Below are 18,392 nucleotides of genomic sequence, written 5' to 3'. Positions count from 1 at the left end.
GAACTGAATTTTCATTTTGTTTTCCATTATTATACAATTTTGAACAAATAAGTGTTTTCTATCTAAGTATTTATTGTAGAGCTACTAAGGTCAGAACTGACTTGACTTGGTTTGTTGCAGAATATTTATGCTGTGTCATACCAGCTATTTTCTATATGACACGACAGGATAATACAATCACTTGGAAAGCAGTCAAGGCAGTCAGTCTCTTCTGAAATTTGAAATTCATGGATTTTGTCTTCTTAAATAGCCTTAACTACAAAGTCTGTTTTGCAAAACAACACATACCCCCTCTGCTCTCTCCCAAGAATTTAGACTTCTAATTATTCGAGTTATTCCAGAAATTAAAGTCTGTAGCTTTTCTGAAACCCTTTAAAAAGAGCCAATGTATGCTACACCCCAATCATCATATGAGAATTTTTCCATGGCAAGGATTTCTTACAATTTGTCAACAGGAAGTTCTTTTACAATGAGATATGAATAGTGACCTGAATTTCTTATGATTCTGAAACTTGTGTTTTGCCTGTTAATGTGTTTTGGCTCAGCTGATGAAATTATCACAGCCAAGTCTGCAGCTGAATCATATCAGTGGGTTCTTTGGAGGCAGCGGTGTGAACAGAGCACTGCTGAATGCCAGAAAGCCTTGACTGCCAGGGGGGCTGCTGGAAACTCATGCCAGACATGGTCCATCACAGTAGCTTCAGGGCTGCTCTGGCTTAGGCTGGTGCTAATTGCCTCTGGGCAGCCTCAGGAGATGCATACAGTCATTTTTGCTGCCTCCTGGTGTCTCAGGCCCTGGTCACAACACACCTGGGACCACCCTAAGGTAGGTAAGTCACTACACAATAATACTTCTTCTGAGTAAGATCAAACTTGAAAAGGGATTGTGTATTTTTTGCCTTTACTGTTTCTAGCCAAATGTACTGCTTTTGCACTTCCACAGCATCTGCTGTTTGAATATATCAGTCAAGTAAATCTCACAATACTTGGGTAAATCTTAATCCATTAATGAATGCAAAGCTAAGGCACAAAGAAGTGATTTATATAATTATGAATACTAATGAGTATGTACTTCAAGATGATTACATTCCACGCACTTATAAACTCTTCTGAAGACATAAACTGTTAAGAAACAAAGTGAGCTGAGCTTCCCTTACTAATTTTTTTTGAGAAATGAACTTGAATATTCAATTATGGGTTTATTTTTCTGTGAATCAGTTTACAGTGATCAGTGGATATAATTTTTAGTATGAAAATGTTATTCATGCATATTACAGTTCCAGGCATATATTATCCTTTTATGAAAACATTTCAATCTTCCAGTCTTTATGCAAAAGATTGGCCTGTGGGCTCTGCACAGGATGTAAATTAAGTTCTTGTTTGGCTAAATCTGATTACCCCTGTAGGGTACCAATCTTGCTTAGTGACAGTGGAAGCTAAAAATTGCAAGCAGGACAGTCCACTTGAAATGGGACCAGGAAGGGTAAGCTTCTAAATAGCAAATCTGAGGTTTGAACTAGATTTTAATATTATCCCCAAGAATGTTCAGTTAAACATAGAAGCTGTCTCCTCCATAGCTGCTATCATTGCTTTTAAATCTCATCTCATGAAATTGAGAAAAGCTCTTCTTTTTTTAAGAAGTACTGGTCTTTATTAATCATATATAAAGATGCTGCAATCACTTTAACCCAGCCTTTAGTCAGTCAGTGGCTCAATCCCCATTTGACACTTCCTCTTACTCCTCTCATATTCCAACAAAATTAATGCTCCAATAGAGAAATTCAGTGAATAGCAAAACTCCACACATATTATCCGAACAAAACCACCCCAAGTCAATACAAACTAAAACAACTTAAATATTACCAAAATGCTGTTGCTTTATTATGGACTTACTGAGTGCATGAGAGACTAAAAAGGCACATGCTGACACTACTAAATATGAAATACTGCTGTTCCTTTTGACAGGATTAGCTAAATACTTAAATGATAAGAAGACTCTCCCGTATTTTTCCTATATTCAGAAAATGTGCACAGAAAAGTCACTCTTTGATCTATTTCACTAGCTTCAGTTACTGTAGCAGGCTTTTGTATTCATAAAAATTTTATTTTTAGTAGTCTTTGGCATCTCCTTGGCTTTCCTTTGATGCATAAAGGTTTTATGATCAATATTATCTGAAAGCAGCTGGTGTTATTGCAATTGCTCTCAGTCAAGAAAAAAACCCAACAAAAGTAATGCAACACTGGTGAAAATGATACGGCTTTTGGCTGTTCAGCAAATGTAATTATCTCAGTAAATGCATGTGGTTTTTAGTAATGAGATTCAAAATTTCAGATGGATTATTTTAATAACATCTTTTCACAGTGGTTCTATTAGGTATTTTAAATCAGACCTCAACACTTACCTAATAGATAAATACCTCACTCCCTCAATAGGTTTTAGATGAAGGGACTCAGCACTCCACACAGAATCCTAATGAATCTGAAGGGGGAAAAAGGATAAAACCAGGCTTGGAGATAGCCTGGGGGCAACACGCCAGTGTTTGAGGGATGGTGTGCTGGGGAGGTCCTTTCATCTGCTGTCTCGATGAAGGTGGGGGATGGAGATCCATGTGGCAGCAGTGACACAAGGGATATTGATGTTAGAAACCATGGAAGTGCCGGAGAATGATCACATGGGAGGTCCTGCTTGGCTACCCAATCTCTTTCTGTGACAAGGGGACCTGCGAAGAGGATGAGGGAAAGCCTTTGACACTGTTTCCCACAGTAACCTCCTGGAGAAACTGGCTGCTCATGGCTTGGATGGGTGCACTCTTCACTGTTAAAAATTGTCTGGATGGCTGAGCCCAGAGTGCTGGTCAATGGTGCTGCTTCCAGCTGGCATCCAGTCACTAATGGTGTTCCCCAGGGATCAGTGCTGGGGCCAGTTCTATTTAATATTTTTATCAAAGATCAGGATGAGGGGATTGAGGGCACTCTCACTCTGCACATGACACCAAGCTGGGCAGGAGTGTGATCTGCTGGAGGGCAGGAGGGCTCTGGACAGGCTGGATTCATGGGCCAAGGGCAATGGGGTGAGGGTCAACAAGGACAAGGAGAGGTCCTGTCAACAGTATCTGAACACGAGGCAACAGCGTGCCCAGGTGGCCAAAGCCAGTGGCATCCCAGCCTGTATCAGCAGTAGTGTGGCCAGCAGGATCAGGGCAGTGACCACTCCCCTGTACTCGGCACTGGTGAGGCCACACCTCAGGTGCTGTGTCCAGTTATGGGCCCCTCAATTCAGAAAGGACAGGGAGGTGCTGGAGTGTTACTGCTCTCTACAGCTACCCAAAAGGAGGTTGTGGAGAGGTGAGAGTCAGTCTCTTCTCCCAAATAACAACACCAGGATGAGAGGAACCGGCTGCAAGTTGCGCCAGGGGAAGTTTAGATGAGATATTAGGAAAAATTTCTTCACCAGAAGGGTTGTCAGGCAGCAGAACAGGCTGCTCAGGGAAGTGGTTGAGTCACCGTCCCTGGAGATATTTAAAAGACAAAGCAGCTTGCAGCTTCATCCTAGCATGATCCATTGTATGCTGATATTGTTTTTGTGTGACCAACACTAAAATTACATGTTCAGAAAACAGTTTTAACTGTGAATTTACTGAAGCACAATCCAAACCTTCTATTTGAATTCCCACAGCTCCCCCATGCCAAACAACACGTATCTGCATCATGAGGCACATAAATGCATCTGACATCGAACAGTTTTTTCCTTGGATTAGTTCTAGTAGTGAATCAATTTCCTGATCTGGTTCAGCAGGCAGACACAAAAATGTCTGTGTTAATGGAAGTGAGCAGCTCAGAAAATGAAAATGCTTTTGATTGACCTCTACCCATTTAAAGTACATGTGAAACTACCTTAGGGATGCTTTACACAGGCTGTCAGAACATATGGCCATTAACCACCAGTCCACTGGTGCTCTGGTCTCTCCCTTTCTGGGATATTTTCTGGTATTATCAAATTATTGTTTTACATAAGAACTATCTATTAATGTGTGCATTCACATTGTGGTCAAAGCTTACAAACTGTATTATATGATTTACTGTAAATCCTTGAAGAATTACATTATATACCCACAGTAGTCTATTTCAAAAATTAATTTTCCTAAACATGTCATTTAAAAAATTTTTAATAAATATATACCCTTTACAGTACTGATGCAGTGTAACATTCACAAATATTTTCAAAGTGTTGGTTATTATCTCAGCAAACACTAATAATGACTGTTTTCATTTACTAAGAACACTTAAAATCACAATTCAGTGGCCACTTTAGCCCCAATAATATCATAGTTGTATGAAACACTATGATCTGCTACTCTATCAGTAACATTTATTTCATTTTGCAGAGGAATTATTATAGCTGATGCGGACAAAGCTCTTTTTGCTCCAGTTGAAAAAGTCTGCGAATAAATCATGTCATGTTTAGATATCAAAAATAGGTCAATGGCTAGTGAGATGATGTTTCCAAAAGCAGAACCATCCCTACAGCACAGCTTTAGGAAAACACTTCATCTGACAGCATAGATTCTTTTTAACAGAATCCTCTTAGTAGGTACTGGATAAAAAAAATCATTTAGCTGTATAAATGGACAGAGAGAACATTCTGAGGAATGAGACCTCTTTTAAATTACAAATACATGGCATAACATTTTAGGATTTCACTTGAACCAACCTCGTTCCAATTGATGTTACCTACCTGGAGGCCACAAAAATCACCCTCAGGCGAGTAGTTTTCAGTGCCTTGGTGAGAACAGCATTTTTTTGTAAGAAATGAGAAAGCAGTGCATACTGATAGTAGTGTTGTTCTCCATACAGCAGTTACCAGCTTTGTCTTCTACCAAGATTAAATGACTGGCAGCACATTCATTTTATTGCTCAGCAACTAAAATCTTTATCAATCATGGGTCAGAGGGGCTTTTGTCCAAGGGAGGCATATTTCTCTTAATTAAAAACAAACAAACAAACAACCTAGGAAGATCCTATTGCATTAGCACTTTGATGAAATCATCTCTTAAATATTTATTCAAAAGAGCATTTAATCACACTGCAGAGAGGATTATTCTAAATTGATGGTATATATACTCACAAATCAAACTTGTTCCTTCACCCATTTTGTATTACTTATGGATAGCTACTGCCCCAGACAGGCAGCTGCTGCAAAATGAGGCATTTTTGTCTTTATATACTAATACAGTTGGTGGAGACATCATTCTGAGACCAGAGTTCAGGTACAGCACACTGAATCCCATGTTATTTAGCAGCCATAACTCTATAGCAGAAACAGGACAGTCATTACCCATTCCATCTGACATGAACAAGGAACAGTTTTAAAAGTTTTCTTGGTTGTGTTTTGGTGGAGAAATATTTTAGATATTCTTGGAATAAAGGATAAAGGAAATCTACACACTGATTATAAATTAAGACCAGTGTTGACTTTTATTTACATAGTTTAACAAACAAATTCAAGTAATTATTGCATCAACCATTCAGACTTTGAGAATTACTATAAACCACAAGTTTATAGCATATAGTGTTGCATTCTTCATGGAGCTGTGATTACTGTTCTACATTTTTCTTTCTCCGACGAAGCCACCTCAGAGCTCTCACCAGTGCTACTTGTCCCATGAGGAATGTGATCCTAAAGTTACGTTTATACCAATCTCTAGGATTCCAAAGCCAAGAAGATCATCAGCACACAGAACAAGAACAGAAAAAAAGATACACAATTATATTAAAATATCCTTTGGCATTGACAAATGACATTTCAGTGATGACTTGCATTTTCTGTTCTTTGTGGTAACACTTTTCCTGTCTAATAAGAGTTAAATAACCTATGAAAAAGTCTATGTGTATATCCACATCCATGAACAGATTATATATGTGGATTACAGGGTTGTAACTATATTTGAGATCAGGTGAGATAAAATAGTTAAAACCATGTCTCGTGTTTCAGAAGGAAAGCTGATCACCAAGCTATCTGGACTGACTTCCTGCCAGTGTTGTGCTTCAGGTAAGATATTTGTGTGTGGATGAAGATGCATGTGTTGAAAAGGGCAGTTGGTCTCATAGAAGGGTAGGAAAAAGTAAAATCAAATCACACTTCAAAGACTAATTGTGTAACCCAATACGGGAAACATTATCTTTCTACTGCAGTATCTTTTAAGGATAATGCCTTTAATATTGCCAAAGTTAGTCTTTCTATCTTTAAATAATTTAATTTTTATGAATCATGCACAGCTTCTGGAACCAATTCAAATTATACACAGTATAGACTGCATCAGCCCTTTTTAGCCTCTGAGAACTTGCTTCAAGTTCTTGCCCCTCTTACAAATTAAAACAATATCAAATTTTTTTTCTAGTTTCTAACAAGGATCTCACTCCCATGTTGTAAAATGCTCACAAGAAGCAATAGGATACGTAGAATTCTAGGACTAGAAAACTGGGATTTAGGTCTTCTCTTGAGATGTCTGGGGCAAACCTTGCATGCACAGATCTAACATAAGCGTGAGATACCAACCTCTCAGTAAGGATAGTAGCCAAATTCACACTGACAGGCAGCACTGAGCTACCCCTTCAAATGTCATGTTAAATAAAAATATCATGCTAACATTGCAACTGTTTCTTTTCCCCTTTCATGTTTAATTTCCTATATCCTTCGTGAATTTTTTTCCTAAACTAAATTGTATTTCCAGTCTAAGTACCCGGAACTAAATATTCAAGGCATCTATGCACAGTCATTGCTTCAATTTTAACTGAATTTTAGACGTTGCAACGCTTTAGCTGCCAGTTTTCAGGCCAGCTGGCAATACTGCAAAAGAACATACAGCTAAATGCATAAACAGATTTTTATAAATATGACCCCTCAGAGTGCCTGTAAAAAGCTCTACTGTTTTCAGGGCTGTGCAGTTCCACTTTGAAACTACAACAATGCAGCTGACACAACCTGATTTTACAAGTCAGCAGCAAGGAAGGTCATGTTTAAGCACAAAGCCTGAATTATCTTACCGTGAAGATGCAACACTTTCCTAAGGTCACTACAACAAAGGCAACTGGTGACCAGTTCTAAGATAAACCCTTTGCATTCCCACTTATCAGTTATAGGCAATTTAATGACAATCCTTTCACTAAAACCAATTTCTTACTTTCCATCTTTTCATGCTTATGCTTTGGATTATGATGAGGTTCCCCTCTACCCCTTTGTGGGCAAGACAAGATGTGCATATTTAAATATTTATTACAGTTAAATTGTTCTTACAGGATAGTATTTTATGGTTTATACACAATACATATGAAGAAATTTAAGCCATTATTTGTTATAGATCAGTTGCAGTGATGGCAGAATTCTCACTAGCATTACACCATTAGGAACCCAGTCACACTTGACACTTTTTTGCCCAATAACCCCTCAATCCAATACAGAGAGGAAACTGGACTTGTGCTTTCATATTCAGTGGTCAGTATGCCTGGATTAACTGCTGTCTTCCTCCACCTTCCCATTCCTCCCTCATTTCTAGCCCTTTTTCAAGTGTGCACAGCTACTTGCAGGGGTATGTGTGTTTGCATTTTTCATTTTTCAGCCCTTTCAGATCCCCAATCCAGTTTATAGAGTTGTTGTACAAACAGTAACACTGAAACCATGCAGATGTTCTGAAGGGTTGGATGTGGGTTTATCAAGCTGTAGCTGAGTTTCTACCAGGACAAGCTCAGGTGATCAATTTACTAATGCCTCGCCAAACTCAAAGCTGATCACTTTTACTATACACATGCAAAATAACAGACCCGAGATTATTAAATATTACTCCCATTAAACAATTTTCCTTTGAGATAAATCACATTTACTAGTTCTTCTTTAACAGTCAGCTAGAATCTGTTATACAGAACTTTCAACTTATTTGCATATTTATCAGTTTCAATTAGCAGCATGAAAGGACCCATGCCCTAGGATAATAAAATGTGCCTGATCTTGTCTCTTTAAATCTCAGACTTGAGCTTATCTTTCCACTAAAACAACAATAAGCAGCAGCAGAACTTAAATGATAATGCAAATTTCTGTCAAATGCTAGTAACAGCATGAAAAAAAAAATCAAAAATTACAGGGGTTTGTGCTGTTTTACCAATTACAGAAAAAAATGTTCAAATTTTAAACTTGATCTTATACCTTTCACTTAGACTGTAATGTATAATAGTCAACATAAATACCTTCTACATACCTGTTATACTGCAAATGCTTTTTAAAATTTTTACTTAGAAAGTCCTTGTAAAAGTCAGCCATTTCCTCTGCATTCAGTGTTGCTTTTTGACCTGAAAATAGGTTTTGGTGTAACAAAGTCAAGGCAATTCTCTGGATTAAAACACTGGGTTCAGATGCTAGGTCTGACTCCTTGCTCCTACAAGCTTTCTGTGTAGCCCTGAACAAGTTATTATGCCTTTATCTTTCAACTTTTTAAAACTTATCGAGGGAGCACAGCAGGTTAAAAAGACAGATCATCTTGAAGCTGGTATAGTCCTTAAACCCCTATTACTTGTGGAAGTGATAAAGTTTATGAGCTCTTAGACTATTTAGGAAACTAGTGAACCTCTATGAAAAAGTGCATAGATCTAGGAGTATCTATCCTTTGAATAAAATAGTTTCTCACAGGGCTGAAGCCTTAGCAGTACCAATAAGAGCATTTAGTAACTTAATTTCCTCCCCTAAAGCAAGTCCATAAATATCAAAAGAACACTATCCAAAACTGACATGGTATTTTCAGATGTACTTTTTTTTCTGTTACTATTGATAAATTTCAAGTAATTTCAGGCAAAAAGTTTATGTTCAGTCAGACTTCTGAACAATCTAGTAGGCAATTATTTTGAGAAGCAAATACAAAAGATGATTTTGAATATGTCACTCATAACTAGAATATAAAGGAAGAACAAGACCTGTGGCTACAGCACAGATGTCTAACCCTGAGAACCAGCAAATATTCTCAACTCTACCAAACAATTCCTACACAAACCTTCTGGCACAAAGTGTCCTTAAAATGACAGTCAAATTTGAATGCCCCATAATGAGGAAGATGGAATTGCAATATTCAACTTGTTACTGTTCCAAAATGCATTTTAAGGCTCTTGAGACTGATCACAGGAATGTAAATTATTGATTGGTTCTATTTGTCATTATTTACAAAACTAACATACTACAATGGATTAACATAATATGGGATAAATTAACTCTAAAACCATTTGAAGGTTGCTAGCTTAACACCTATAGTTAATTTGTTTCTTCATACTGGTATTAGCAAAACAGATACATTCTGTAGAAGTTAGTTTTGTTCCAACTGTTCATGTGTATTTTTATTTTTATATACACTCACAGCTCTGTTATAGAACAGTTAACCAAAGCATTCAGTTGATATAATTTTATTTTTAATGGAAGTACATGGTCATTCTCTTTTACTTCTAGGATATAAAAACAAAACAAAAAAATCAAAATAGCAATATAAAAGAAGTGGTTTTGAAACAACATAGAACTTAATTTAAATTATTTCTCAACCACACACTGATCACCAGGATACAAACAGAAAAGAAAAATAATGGTCTGTGACATACAGACCCTCAGAGCAGATGCTTCACTAAACTCAAGCAGATCATTATTCTGCGAACAAAGTGTTCAACCTCATACTACAATGCCCAATTCACTATTATTATGAAGGCATTTTGTTTTCATTTTCACATAATGAATTAGAAAGACAACTATTTAACAGCAACTGTGCTCAGGCAGAGACAGGCAGATAGCAGTTGCCATCTCCCTGGAAGCTTTCTTACTCTCCCTCAAGGAAAAATATTGTACTCATTGCATACACCATGGACCTGAAGCCAAAGACTCTGAATTTATCCACCCAACCATAACAGGCACTTGAGGCAAATGCTCTGTATGTTTATCTCAGCTAGCTCACTGGGTTAGGAGGTGTGAAAGTAAAAAGCCCCTTCCTCCTTAGGCTACACAATTATTATATTACTGGGCTAGGATTTCAGCACATTCCCTCTGGCTGCAGGGAAGAAATTAGAGGGGGAACAGTGCAACAGATGATCTGACCCCCACAGGCACATCTCTGAAAAGCTCCTCCTCTCTTTTTTTATCATACTCCAGAAAACACTTCTAAATCCTACCTCTACAATTTACTTGTAACAGAATGCAAAGAGCATAAACTAACAAAATTCAAAGTTAAACAGAATTCAGAATGCATCCTAAACTATTAACAAAGATCTCACTAACCTGATTCATCTCTCATTTCCAGACCCTTGGCTTTCAGTCTTGAATAAATAAATTCTTCTTTTTCCTAAAACATTTTTCCACATTAGAATTGGATGTAGTCAGTCCTTGAAGTTCACCATTGTTTTTAATTACATAGCAATGTGGTGTTTAACACCCTCTGAAATAACCAGCGATACTCCTTATAGCTGGAAGTGTCAACTAAACACTTTTCTTAATCCAGTGACTTAGTTAAACTGGTAACATTGTCACTTAGATCCTGCTACCTGCACACATCAATGAATTCATGCAAGTGTCCTACTGACACTTAAAAAACTGATTTGTAGAGTAAAGCTACAGCCAAACTTCAGTGTTGTTTGACAGGATTCAAACTTTTCAGCTTTTAAGACAAACTATAGGAATGTGCTATACTGTACAACTGAGATTTTGAGCATAGAGAAAAACATGCAGCCTAAAAAAGTTACAATTATTTAGATGGAAGCACAATAATCATTTGTGTGTAAGTTTTACAGATGTAAAAAGCAGTTCTGTGGAATTAAAAAAACAAGCTTCATTTTTTCTGGGATCTTTGCAAGTTTTGAGAGGATATGATGTTCAACATCATAAATGATGGTGAATTACTGAACTATTACTGTTCTTCCAAAAAACGCCACACTGGTTGAAGATGCCAAAATCAGGAAAGAAGACAGACTCACTTTAGCCCTTCTGGGATACACTGCGAGTGAAATGGGACATATCATTTAATCTCATTCAGTCTTGGTAATTACACCAAATTTCTCTCACTTATGGCAAGAGAAAAACCAGCCATGGAATCATTTTCAACAGCTGCTCTAGTCACAGACAAGTCTTGCATGTAGGGCAGCTACAACTTTATACTATCAGTGCAAGACAGGAAAAAGGCAAATATTCCATGCCACTAAACAGCAATACAATGTGTGGGATTTTTAGTTTAGTGATCTTTTAAAGAAATAACGACATAAAACATCATTTCCTCCATGACCCCGAGCGCATTAACAGCAGGCAGAACTGAGCCCCACCTCAGAGAGGCCAAGCCCCCCAGTTTCAGGCAGGCAGGAGGGCGCTGAGCAGCAGCGGGTGCGAGGCCGGGCTCACCTGGTGGAAGGCGCGGTTGTGCCGTGCCCAGAAGCGCTGGTTGCTGGCCTGGGCCTCCTGCCGCGCCTCCCGCAGCCGCCGCTCCAGCGCCGACTCCTCGGGGGGCACGTAGAAGATGATGGGGCGCAGGTTGGAGTGCTTGTCCGGGGGCCCGATCCAGTCGCTGTGCGAGTGCGCGGGGGGGCGGAAACCCAGGCCCTAGGAAACACAGGCACCACACGTTATCAGCACTGCAGGACCATTTCTGAAGAACGTCTCCATTTGGAATAAATTCCCAAACGCCATGGAACCTTAAAGCATACAAGCATAGCAAGTTCAGAAATAAAGCGCATTTATTTACTGTGACCAAAAACTACACTGTACATTAACAAGTACTTTTAATTACAAATGCACTACAGAGAAGATACCTTTAATTCTTTTACCACAGGCGTGAATCACAGGGGTATTTTTTTAAATCGACTTTTTTTTTTTCCTATTACTGATACTCTGTTAAAATATTTCATGGAGAGAACTAGCAAGTATGCAAGTTTTTTATGGCGCTGATCTCTGCCCTCTGGTGACCAGTGACAGGACCCGAGGGAACAGCATGAAGCTGTGTCAGGAGAGGTTGAGGTTGGATATTAAAGGCTCTCCACCCAGAGGGCTGATGGCCACTGGAACAGGCTCCCCAGGGAAAGGGTCACGGCCCCAAGCCTGACAAGCTCAAGGACCTTTTGGACAACCCTCTCAGGCACACAGTGCGATTCTTGGGGTTGTTCTCTGCAGGGCCAGGAACTGGACTGTGAGTCCCTTGAAATTCGGCGTATTTTATGATTCTACGATTCTGAGTTTTCCTAAGACCGTCGTTCTTCCTGCATCCATGTGCCCACACACAGGCGTGTGCCTGCCCCAGCCGGGTTCGGGAACACCTGGCGTTACCCGACAGCTCGAAACTCAGCACCCCTCCAACACCGAACACCGGGGCCCTCAACAAACACATCAAAAACCAGAGGCCGCAGGGAACGCGGTTTGCTACCGGCCGCCCCCGCCCCGCCGGCGTTACCGGGGGGCAGCGGGGACGTTCGCCGTTCCGGGCTCAGCGAGGGCGGCGGCCCCCGAGGCTTTCCCCGCGGCCCCCGCAGAAGCTGCCACCCCCCGCCCGGGTTTACCGCACTGTCCGGCCGCTCCCCGCGTTCAGCCCCGCGGCCGCCGGCGGAGGAGGAGGCGGAGGAGGCGAGGAGGCGGCCGCGGCAGCCGCCACCGACCCGCAGCGCCCGGGCAGCCGCCATGTCCCGGCGCTTTACGACGCTGCCGCGCGGGCGCTGCGGGCGGGGCGGGGCCGGGCCGGGGCCGGGCCCGCCTCCGTCTCCGCCTCCGTCTCCGCCTCCGCCTCCCTCCGCGCGGCTGGGCCGGGCGGGGCTCGGGCGGTTCGCGGCGCTCGGCCCGTGGCGCAGCGCCGGGCCGGGCAGCGGGTCCTGGGCCGGGCGGTCGGTGAGTGACTGACCAAGTGAGGCGGGGCGGGGGCGCCGCGCGGGTTCGCTGCGGGGCCGGTGGGGACGAACCTCTCGCAGGTGCCTCGGCGGTGGCCCGGTGTCATTTCCTCTTCGTGCTGCGCCGGGCCCCACCGCGGGGGAGGCGGGAGGTTGTGGCCATGGAGGGGCCTGGGGCGGCGAGTGATGACGGGGAGCGAGGTTTGTGCGGGGAAGGCAGCGCTGCCCTGGGGTTGACGCACCCGGGGGCGGTCGGGTTCGGCCGCTGTTCTCGCCCCGCTCCGGGTTCTCCCCTGGGCTGCGGGTGCCCTGTTTGTTCTGCGGCGGCTTCAGCCGCAGAGCAGGTGGGGAAGGCTGTGGGTGAACAGCCGAGAGCTGGGCGTGTGGCAACTAAAGCATCACCCCTGCGGCCCGACCGGGAGAAAGGTGTAAAAAATTAAAGGGCTGTGAAATATCAGCCAAGTGGTTTATTCGTATTGGTGAAGATACTTAAAATAGCTGTAATGCTGAAATGTTTCAGAATGTAAAAGTTGCAACGCGTGCTCATGTAGCACTTAAGCAAGTCTTGTTCTCATTTTCCTTGTAGTTCATCTGGAGCTGGACGAGAGAAGAGGAATGGATATGGGTAACCAACACCCATCCATAAAACGGTTACATGAAATACAGAAAGAAGTCAAAGAGATCGAACAGCAAGTGGCTGTCTTCAGTGGTCTGTCTACCGACCGAGATTACAAGAAATTGGAAAGGAGCCTTACTAAACAGCTTTTTGAAATAGATTCTGTAGACACCGAAGGGAAGGGGGATATTCAGCAAGCCAGAAAGCGAGCTGCCCAGGAAACCGAGAGGCTGCTGAAGGAACTGGAACAAAATGCAAACCATCCCCGCAGACTGGAAATAGAGGCTTTATTCAAGGAGGCACAGTCACTTGTGCAACGCGAGATCACACCTTTTTACAAAGGAGGAAACTGTAAAAGTGATGAATTTGAAGAAGGAATTCAGGACATTGTATTGAGGCTTACCCAGGTGAAAACTGGAGGGAAAGTTTCTCTACGCAAAGCAAGATACCGCACTCTGACAAAGGTATGTGCTGTTCAGGAGATTATAGAGAGTGGTGTAAAGCAACAGCTGTCCCTGCCACTCTCTAATGATGCACATCCTTCTGTCTCCAAAATTAATTCTGTAATGTGTGATGTGAACAAAGCCAGGGGAACCCTTATTGCGCTTCTAATGGGAGTGAGTAGTAATGATACCTGCAGGCATCTGTCCTGTGTGCTCACAGGCCTCATTGCTGATTTGGATGCTTTAGATGTCTGCGGTCACACGGAAATAAGAAATTACAGAAAGGAAGTAATAGAAGAGATCAATAAATTGCAGAAATACCTGGACTTGGATGAAGAAGCAAATTCTACTCACGCTTACGATTTGGCACAAAATCAGTCCATTCTAAAAATAGAAGAGATCCGCAAGAAGATGAAGGAAGTTAATTCTTTACTTTTAAAAACAGAGAATGCTTCTGATTTGTATCTGGGATCGAAAGCAGAATTGCAGGGATTAATTGCCCAGCTAGATGAAGTGAGTCCAGGAAAAAATCCATGTATTAGAGAGGCCAGGAGAAGAGCAGTAATTGAAGTTCAGACTCTTATAACATATATTGATTTGAAGGAAGCACTGGAAAAAAGGGAAATGTATCCAGAGCAAACTGCTGCTGAACATCAGTCTCATAAAGCAGTTTGGACTGTTCTTGGAAACTTGTCTCAAATTCAGCAAGAGGTGATTTCATTTGATGGAAACAGAACGGATAAAAATTACATGAGACTGGAAGAACTTCTTACAAAACAACTTCTAGCCCTGGACGCTGTTGATCCGCAAGGTGACGAGCGGTGTAAGGCTGCCAGGAAGCAGGCAGTAAAGCTCGCACAGAATATTCTTTACTATCTGGACATGAAAACAGATGAATGGGAATACTGAAACAGCCATGGCCTGACACAGAAGAACATTTTTCCCTTTGGCACTTTATGAAGATCATTGGCAGCACATAATAAAGTGTTTTGTGCTTGCAGAAATAATGGAGATTGCATAAGCAGTTGACTTGGCTATATGTCTGCTATCCCACGCAGTCACCCACTTGCCATGGCAACTGTCAGTACACCATCAGCAATTCTGGTCACTGCTATAAGCAAAGAAGTGCAATTCTCTGAAGGAATAGCTTAATACTTGATCAAATAGCTTGTTTTTTTTTTTTCTTCTTCCTTGTTTTTCTTTCAGTAGCCTTGTGCAATGTTCAGTGAATGCAGGTTTTTCAAAGACACAGAAACTTCCTTGTGGTATAGTACTGGCAAAACTATTTAAGGAGACTGGACATGAAAATTAGTATTCAGGCATTAAGCTCCATCCAGCAACTTCACAGCAGTCTGGATGTACTCTTAATGTGCTGTTATGACATAAAGTACTAAGGGCAAAAAGCCTGCTGGCTTTTGGATTTACTTGATTTATTCCATCCGTCATACCATCTAGATTTCTCTGTTAACAGACCTATAATGCCAGCTGCAAATTAGCATTTACATAGGCAAAACCAATTATGTCAATTTTTGTAATACCTGAGCCCTTTGATTTGCAAAACCAGGTCTTTTGTTGGTGGAAATTCTTTCAAGTTACTGCTTTAAGGTACTGAGACTTGGAGAGGAAAATCTGTACGTTTATACCGAACAGATAAAGGGGATTTCGAGGATTCCAAGCTGCCATCCATAAACCCTTGAAAACTGCACTGAACTTTATGTAGTGGCTGCTTAGGTGTCTTTTTAAGCTCTGCTGTTGCATCTGGTTTTCACATTTGACGAAAACAGAAACAGAGTTCACTTTGAAGTGAAATGTGCATTTCGGAATTATTTTTGTAAAAGTAGGTAGCCAGCTATAAAGATGTCCCTAACGATGTAAGTGTGTGCTACATGGTCAGGTGTGGCTTCAAGCATGTCTTGGAAAGACTTGTGGGAAATGTCTCTCTTTGCAACTCATTCACTTAATTGTTTTAGTAGCTTCATAAATAAGCTTGCTTGTATACTGTTGTATGCACCTACCTTTTTATTTGTGGCTGCTAGTGCCAATCACATTTCTACTATAGCATGTTTTTTGACTTTTTTTGAGAGCATGGCATTAAAATGAATTAAGTGTAAAGATATATTCAATCATGGATAATTTGCACTCAGCTCTTTCAGGAGGAACTAATGAATTATTGTTCTGCAGATGATGATTTGCACCACTTTAAGGAGTAAAAACCATTTCGGATGTTACAATAAATATTTTTAAGATCTATTTTTGACTGATGGAGAAGACAGTACTGTCTTTGAGAGACAAGTGCCTTTATGACACTGCTAACTTGCACCGTCATATGTAGATATAGGAACTGTTTACTGGCAGCTTGATACATTTGTAATCTTTGCAAACTGGATTTTTCACGTATATATCTAATTCTGCTGTAGTATATGTCAAGTTAACTAATACAATAGGTGATAGTTGCCCTATGGAGTCCTGAGAATGAGTATCAAATTTGGGAAATACGGATTCTGCTTTAAAAACGAAAGCATTGGTGTGGAGATGGGGGTCTTTGGACAGGTCTTCTGTGCCTATTGCTACAGGAATAATATATGTGTTCCATAACACAGTATGAGATGTTAATTGAAGGCTGCATACCTTCAGAGTGTGAATAGATTTTGTTTGTGATTGTACAGGTGATTGCTTTGCAAATCTACTTGCCTAAACCGACCTAATTGAGTACAGTGCCTAAGGCACAATTTGGCAATGACAGAATGCTTGTTGGAGGATTCTTCCTGCTCCTTCAGAGACACACCACCATATCTCTCCTTCACTAAAAAATATTTCCCCTAACTGAAATTCCAATCTCTATTTGAATATTATGTGGCTAACACAATATTAGTAGTGTTATACACCTAAATTATTTTACTCATTTCAAGCTCTCTACACATTTGAATTGCAACTTGTGATTTGCACTTGAATTTTTAGGAAAGATAAGGATTTGATATTGTAATAATACTAATTTTTCTTTAGTATTACTGTTGGGTCTGCAGTGGTTACTTGTAGTTTGTTTAAACAATGTAGTGTCTGTTCTGTCGAGGATACATGTAGTTTTATAAATGTTTGAGCCTCTAATGTAAAAATGAGTAAGTATAGTTATCATATCTGTTCTATTTTAAACACGTCTTTTAGTTTTTCCGAATGAATTGTTATGCTTGCATCTCTAAGAATGCAAATGTATAAGGTTAGTGTAATTTGACTAACTGAATAGAGTTCAGTAGCAAGATATTATGTGGATTAAGCTTTTTTCCTTTGTTCTGTAGTCTGATAAATTGACTATTTAAATTTTATGGTAAAATTCTCATCTGGAATGGGATTAATTCACAGTTTTTGCATGACTGAAAGTAATAAAATAAATGTGCTTAACCAAAAAAAAAAAAAAAAAAAAAACCAAACAAAAAAACCAAACAAAAAACCAGAAAAACCCCCCAAAAAAGAAGAAATGCACAAGTTTCTCAAAAATTTGCTTTTATGCTGAAGAATGTAATTTCTCTGTTTTTTGTATCCAAAGATTCAGAGAGACACAACTTTTCTTTCCAATACAGCAGGCTAAAATAATCAACAAAATGTAAATGGACCAAATAGCAAAAGCCTGCATTTTAGTACTATACTAAAATAGAATAACTCTTCTGTGTGCTGTGTTATGTACCTTGGAGCAAAATAATCAAGTGGATATTTGGAGGAGAGGTAATCCTGCATCGTGATTCCTATTTGTTAACTGAATTTCTTTTTAAAATATTTTTTTTTTAGCTATTTCAGTGTTTATTTTTTGTTGTTTGCCACTCAGAGTGGTGCCAGTTTGGAGATGATTTTTAAGTACAGTTCCTACTTTTTTAATGTAACAGAAATCAGTGTCTGTGCTCCTAATGGTGTATCTGTCTTCAGTTATTGCTGTGTAGGAGATGACATTTGGATACACAGATCCAAGATTAAATATTGCAGTGTTACATTCTTGATTATTAATACAAATACATTACTGCTTTTACTAGGTATTCATTTGAATGTTATGCCCTGATGCCTTTCTCTGTTTTTGAATGTGAGTTATCAGAATGTAAATTATTTTTGTCTTAGAGCAAGTGTTTTTATTAAACATACAGACATAAAGCTCTCTTTTTTTCCCCCCCTCCTTCTTTAAAAGTTTGCTTTTTCACTGCTGTATTGATTAAAATAAAGTTCTTTGTGTGGATACCACTCCTGCTTGCTAAATCTGGTGCCTGTTGGTTTTCTTTGCAATCCTCAGCAGTAGCTTTGCACCCTCCAGGGTTCCACTTGGATGATCACTGCAGCAGTGCTTGTGGCAGCGTTCAGATCTTGCCACTTTGCTGTTGAAGGATGCTGCCTGAGCAGATGAGCTGGCGAAACTGATGGCGTGAGTCTTCGTGCAAAGTCAGCGTGGATTGCAGAGCCTTTAGCAGGAGCTCAGCTAACCT

General features: G+C 40.4%; 2 protein-coding genes across 2 annotated transcripts; one reads left to right on the top strand and one right to left on the bottom strand.

Moving 5' to 3' along the window:
* Nucleotides 1-5,449: 5,449 nt before the first annotated feature.
* Nucleotides 5,450-12,688, bottom strand: COA8 (cytochrome c oxidase assembly factor 8). The gene is made up of 5 exons (XM_082282899.1): nt 12,553-12,688; nt 11,405-11,602; nt 10,295-10,358; nt 8,250-8,340; nt 5,450-5,701 (listed from the first exon to the last, which is right to left on the bottom strand). The coding sequence occupies exons 1-5, from the start codon at nt 12,670-12,672 to the stop codon at nt 5,596-5,598; spliced, it is 579 nt and encodes a 192-aa protein (XP_082139025.1). The 5' UTR covers nt 12,673-12,688; the 3' UTR covers nt 5,450-5,595.
* Nucleotides 12,689-12,801: 113 nt separating this feature from the next.
* On the top strand, nt 12,802-18,066 carry BAG5 (BAG cochaperone 5). The gene is made up of 2 exons (XM_082283228.1): nt 12,802-12,874; nt 13,460-18,066. The coding sequence occupies exon 2, from the start codon at nt 13,489-13,491 to the stop codon at nt 14,839-14,841; it is 1,353 nt and encodes a 450-aa protein (XP_082139354.1). The 5' UTR covers nt 12,802-12,874; nt 13,460-13,488; the 3' UTR covers nt 14,842-18,066.
* The last annotated feature ends 326 nt before the right edge of the window (nt 18,067-18,392 follow it).

Source organism: Coloeus monedula (assembly GCF_965178545.1).
Source record: "Coloeus monedula genome assembly, chromosome: 6".
Classification (NCBI taxonomy): Eukaryota; Metazoa; Chordata; class Aves; order Passeriformes; family Corvidae; genus Coloeus; species Coloeus monedula.
This window is presented reverse-complemented; position numbering and strand designations above follow the sequence as displayed.

Excerpts from the sequence above, each read along its gene's own strand:
- BAG5 (XM_082283228.1), top strand. The coding sequence starts at position 13,489 with ATGGATATGGGTAACCAACACCCATCCATAAAACGGTTACATGAAATA.
- COA8 (XM_082282899.1), bottom strand. The coding sequence starts at position 12,672 with ATGGCGGCTGCCCGGGCGCTGCGGGTCGGTGGCGGCTGCCGCGGCCGC. Across the intron at positions 10,359-11,404 it reads ACAACCGCGCCTTCCACCAG|GAAAAAGAAGAATTTATTTA; the intron begins GTGAGCCCGGCC and ends AAAATGTTTTAG. Across the intron at positions 5,702-8,249 it reads AAGCATTTGCAGTATAACAG|AGATTGGTATAAACGTAACT; the intron begins GTATGTAGAAGG and ends TTGGAATCCTAG.